At 42.0% G+C, this 6000-nt stretch overlaps 1 protein-coding gene across 3 annotated transcripts in view; it reads right to left on the bottom strand.

Moving 5' to 3' along the window:
* Positions 1-217: 217 nt before the first annotated feature.
* The window catches only part of ARHGAP10 (Rho GTPase activating protein 10), an 849665-nt gene continuing 843882 nt past the window's right edge, over positions 218-6000 (bottom strand). Inside the window, exon 24 of one of the 3 annotated variants that reach the window (XM_069242629.1) lies at positions 218-978. In XM_069242629.1, the coding sequence (XP_069098730.1) occupies positions 890-978 (89 nt within the window). In that variant the 3' untranslated portion in view covers positions 218-889. The remainder of the gene's footprint in view (positions 979-6000) is intronic. The other 2 variants (XM_069242631.1, XM_069242630.1) reach the window with 2 other exon arrangements.

Raw genomic sequence — 6000 nt, 5'->3', positions numbered from 1 at the left:
AAATATGTCTTTACTCTCTCTCCCTTTGTACTTAACCAGAAATGACAGATTTGCAGTAGGCCACACTTGAAGACACTAACTACTTGATATTGTCACCGATTTTACCAATATGCAGCACCTGAAAAGAAACCTTTAGTTTTTAGGAGATAAAAAACTGTTACAAAGTCAATAAAAATATACGAAATAGATTTTTTGAACCATAGCACCACTAGACACGTTTAATTGTAAATAAAACTTTTATTGCATAGACATATTTTTATTTTGAGAGGCAAGATAAAATACTAAAAATAGTGCTAAGTGGATGGTGCAATACCTAAAATATCATTTTATGTGTCCGACCTTTGTAAACTATAAAGTAGAATGCCACAAAATGGTTATAGAAATACAATACCACACTTAAAAATGCATTCGTTTTGCCCCTTAGTTTCTCACTGTTCTCCTGAAGCCCTTTAGAAAAAAAAAAGGCTCTTGTGCTAGTCAGAACAGTTTAGCTCTATTCATAACCATAAAACAGCTTAATGACATGAATCCAATGTAAAACTCAATATAAATATATATTTTGCACATAAAATCATAAACGCGCAGTGTATTTTTTTGTGTGCATGTGCGTGTGCGCTAAAAACCTAAGCTTCCTTTCTTGTCCTCATGCAGCAGTAACAAAGAGGCAATATTCTTTACACATGCACGTTTTGCTCACGCTAAGAATTATTTTTGAGTTCACTTCTATGACATTTCTATTTGGCAACATAGTGTGTCATCCTTAACGCAGTCATCGTTTCAGTTTCCCGCCCTTTGATGATAAAAGCCGTCACAAAAAAGATCAACGATAGCGGCTGCAGCAAAATTCCATGGATACCATGTACACCTTCTGGACATTAAAAACACCGAACTAAATCCACTGGACATAGTTTTGCGGAATAAGTCCTCTCCTGCCATTCAGCGTTCCTTCTAGCCAACCGGGTTCTCTCGAAAAGTGCACTGAAAGAGAGAAAAAAGGCACGCATGGGAACAGGTTGGGATTCTTATGCAGTCCAAATTTTCCAATACATTTGTGGTTCTGTATGTCAAGACACCTTCACTAAACTAATCAATAAAACAAGATTGGAATTCACAAACTAAAGTATCTGATTTTCTAAATCTGGCGTCCTGTTTTTAGATTTCCTTTGAACACTGTAAAAGAGAGCAAGCACAGAAAATGTTAAAAGTATTTTATTAAAACATTTCTGGCTATTAGAGGCTGTTGTGCATAATAGACAAAAAGGCCTACCTCTGCCTTCACCAACAAAGTAAGCCAATACCTTGTTACGCAAGGCCTCCCAGGGTTTGTAACCTTTCATATATGGTACAGTAACTGTCAGGGTGAGAAGGTTCGTTTTCCCTGGATTTTATTGGCGAGGAAAATTGGTCACATCAGGTTTAAGGATTTCTCTTTACTGATAAGCCTTCAGGGCCTGACAGTACGGACTGCTGTCAAATGTGTTTCCCTTCGCTGGATTCGAGGAGAGTGGGACCAAAATTGGCTGCTTTCTTACGCAAGTGGACACATTCGCCAATCATATGGCCACAAACTCCGTGCAAGGTTTAAGATAGGCAACTGTTCTGAGGGTTTCCCTTTTCTCTGCGAGGAATATTGCTCTAGCACCTTCTGGGAATTAAGGTTAATGGTTAACCTTCTACATGGGTTAGCAAGATATCCAGATGCTTAAGGCGTTTTTTAATTTGCAACTTCCTTCGTAAGAAGGTCTTTTTGGATGAGTGTGGAACAGAGGTCGGTAAGGGATTCCTTCCTGCCTTCTTGTCTTCACCAGGAGTTGATCCTCTAAGAAGGAAACTCTTAAAATGTATCAATTACAGAACTTGAAATTGGTGCTATCATTTACAAATGCCTAGATCGCTTAGATCTCCTCCCTAATTTCGGTCTCCTTTACCACTGGGATTCCTACAAACATTTCTGGAATTTGCCTTTCTGTCGAGACCCTAGTAATGGACCTTAGTAGGCGCAAGTTGAACAGGCTGGGAAGATGAGGAATACTAGGAAGCTCCAGGATGCCTGATCTAATCTCCACAGATTCAAGGGAACTCACCTCGCCCCCTATTGTAATAACAAGTAAACAATATGGTATCTAAGCAAGCAGTGCAGAGATAGGTGTATGCAAGGACCACGGCATGCCGGGGGACTAACAGGAGCTGATAAATGAGGTTCTGGCTCTGTTCACGCAGTTCCATGTGTGGTGGGTAAAGAAAGACACAGTAAACAGTTTGCTATCCACAGCAAAATCCTACTTTCCAAGGCAATTGCCGTAGGGCTCAACATACAACGCCAACATGACACATTCCAGGGATCATTACGTCTTGCAGGGTAGCATTCAAGGCAAAGTTTCAATTAGAAGGGAGCAGGGGAAGGGAGGAGCATTTTTGCAGCTACGATGGAGTCACATAATATCCCTTACTCTCTCCTCACCTATCCTTTCCTGTGGCACCATGTATCACACCGCTTCTCCAACGGAGTGGGAGAAAGACTTTGCTACTTCCTGCTCAAATACATAGGCCCCTATCAGCTCCCACAACAGCCCTTGCAATGGCGGTAACAATATGGAAAGCTTAAAAAAAAGTGCCTGAATCAAGACGACTCGAGGACTCATCAATTCAGATCACTCCAATACTGGTGTGAGGGGCAATGCAGATGGGTGCCTCCCAATCACTTGGTAGAGCCCATAGGAAAGACACTGGGAATAGGAGGGGCATAACAAGCTGCACCATGTACACTGGCTCCAACAGGAGTGAGTAAAAGTGCCTGGCAGCTTTTGTCATGTACAAGGCCACTAGAGCAGCAGACAATTGTGGGCCAGATGTACAAAGCCATTTAGCATTTCTTAACGGTCCGAATCACTATTTCGGGCCGTTAAGAAAAGCTAAACCGGCCTTTCAGATGCACACAGCCCTTTAGGAAATCACAATTTAAAATTGTTTACCAGTAGAAATCACAATTTGCGATCCTCTAAATAGGAAATTACAAATAGGAATTATATATTTGTGATACCTATTCAGATGTACAAAACATTTCCTAAATGCAAACTGGGCTTTTAGTAAATGCAATTACCATCGACTTTAAGTCAATGGTAACCATGTCCAATAAAACAAATAATAAAAAAAATCACCCAAAGATGCTTTTTTTTTTTTTTGAAGTGCAACAGGGCACACACATGCCCTAAGGGCATGTGTGTGCTCTACATGTGCACCACTATTTGTGGGGTGCATTACGGGGGGTCTTTTACCCAAAGCCATCCTTGGTTTTGCATTTCCAAAATAGCGATTTCCTAATGGGAAATCACTATTTTGGAAATGTAAAATCGGCCCATTGTAATAAATGGCATGAGATTTCTTAATTGCAATTTCCTAATAGCAATTCCTACTTTGTAGGAATCGCTATTGGGAAATCAGTATGTTGATACATCCTAAATAGCGAATTGCATCTAGGTACATCTGGGACTTATTGTGGTGCCAAAGGTGCATGGTTTCTACCTGAGACAATACTGACACATACCATTTTTTTTTAACATCAGTTCGACAATCCCTTGTATTAGCATCTTCGAGGAAGATTTCAATGATTTTGTAATTTAGGTGTAATTCAGTATACAAAATCAAGTATGACCAGCTGGCAAAATATTTTTCATTGCCCTTAGCACACTGGATATTTGATAAATTCTTGAGCTTTTAAAAGGCCTGCTAAAGGAGCAGCTATTTAAGAAGCACAATCCTGGTGAAGATCATCAGGCACAACATTTTTTGTGCATTTCCTTAAAATAAATAATTTCATTTGCTTTCTCTAAGCAGGTCAGTGTTCCTCTTCTATAAAAGCATTGGGACTGAGGTTTGTCGTCTGTGTGGGAGAAGTGGACATTCTAGAAGAATGCCCTCTTTTAAGTCACTCTAACAGTGATGTGTCAATAGCTAGGAGTAATGATCCTAATGATCCTATAAGTTGCATAATTTAGTGGAAATCTGGCTTTGATGCCGATCAGATGAACCCTGGCATGTGGAACAACATGAGTGTACCAGGTTCTATGTATGTAAATATTTCAGAATTTATGCATTGCGAACCTAGATGTGAAGCAACAGAGAGCTGATTATTACATGATTGAATGGGAGACGATCAACACGATCGTGTACATCCAGTGGGTATTAAACAAATACATTTTACACTTACTATATTTACCACTTGTTAGCATGGAGAGATTACGTTACTTGCCCAGGGCCATGACGTATGCCATGTACACAAGTGGATCTGGACTTATCTAATCAGGGTTGACACCTTGCTGAATGGTAAAAACATTTATCTTGACACCTATATTTGTCAGTGAAACCAGTCTAAAATTCCCCTGGCACTGGTGTAACTGAGATGAGGAATGCTGTCATATCCTTACTTGAAGGCTTATTTCTGTCGTCTCCCAGAACTGATCATATGTGATTGCTAAGCAGATGACACCCAGATAATCCCTATAGTGGAAAAGCCTGAGGAACCTAAAGTTTCAAAACTAAATGTCTGCATCAGAGCGGTTGACAGTAGATGATACGGAAACACCTTAACTTAACTCATCAGACCCTGTTTGAGGGACACAGGGCTTTCATATGTTACTGGGCCCCAACCATGGTGGTTTAGAGCCTTTCCCACTGGTATCTTGGGGCTCATCCTACTGTGACTCTACAAACTAGGTTAAACACACACTCAGGATACTAAGGAAGAGCAGGGACATGGTTATTAGGCAGGTGATGCAGGGGTGCACAAGCTCAGAACTCAGACACAATAATTCCAAAGTCCAGCACAGAGCTTGCCCTTATATGAATTGAAAATATTTTGAGCACACAACAGTGTATTAACCACTACACAACCTGTATACAAGACAGTGATGGTGGTTACAATTCTCCATTGTGGTGCTACAGTGCTGGTTCCTTATATGTTAATCCTACCATGATGATTCCTTAATAGCTTGTTTGTTAAAGCACTTAAGGCATTACGGTGAATCAGGCTTAGGGTCAGTATCAATTACAACACTCAGTTCACGTTTATCAAGGTTTCTTACCCCTGGTGTTGTAGTACGCAATGCCCTTCCCAAGAGGATCCCCTTTACAGGAAAAGGACAGCTGCAATCAAGGACAGTCAAAGGGGCCACCAAGGAGGCCAGACGCAGCTTACCTTTCTTTACGTGCACAAGTGTGGGCCTGGCTGCTATGACTGTCCAGCCATGGGATGGGAATTAGTCCAGACTGAGCTATTCCTTCAAACCAGGTAAGGCCCTGACAGGACTGGCAGCCAACCAAGGTAACTGTAGTCTCAATGGTGGTACAGTCACCAAAGCAGTTGTGGCCCTGAATGAGCCGGCGCAGTCACCTGGGCAGTTGTAACCCCAATTAGGCCAGTGTGGGCAGTTTTAGCCCTGATTGGGCTGTTGTAGGCAACTTCAGCCCCGATCAGGCTTCAAGCAGTTACTGCCTGCTTTGCTATCAGGTAGTCTGCTTCCTCTGGGTGTCCCTCAATCCTTTTGACTTCACCTCTTGGACACTATCCCTTCCTGCATGGCCAGGCAGACTCCTTCCCTCTCTCAGCGGATAGGTGTCTAGGGAATAAGTGGACCATCAGCTCTTCAAGTAGAAAATGCAGACTGCAGGTGATGTCCCGTAACCTCTGCGATTGCCTGTCAGGCAGAAACCAGCCCTGCTCAGCGTTGCTATCCTTTGAGTACTTCATGAACCACTCCCTTCCTTGGTCATGAAGGACTTGGAACTGGAAGAAAGTGGGGTAGTTTGGGTGGCACTATCATAAATGTTTTCTAGTCAGGGGGTGTGGATCTACTGTCTCCAATGTCAGAACCAGTTTGATGTGGTTCTCCTTTCAATTGCTCTTTTAAGGCTTCTCTCCAGGCACAGCCTTTGTGTAGAATGATGCTTCTCACAGCAGGTAGTAGTGAAGCTGTCTCCAAACTGGAACCCACACAGCACAGG

This window comes from Pleurodeles waltl, chromosome 1_2, assembly GCF_031143425.1.
Source record: "Pleurodeles waltl isolate 20211129_DDA chromosome 1_2, aPleWal1.hap1.20221129, whole genome shotgun sequence".
In the NCBI taxonomy this organism is placed as follows: Eukaryota; Metazoa; Chordata; class Amphibia; order Caudata; family Salamandridae; genus Pleurodeles; species Pleurodeles waltl.
Note: the sequence above shows the minus strand (reverse complement) of the source record. Positions and strands in the feature narration are given on the sequence as shown.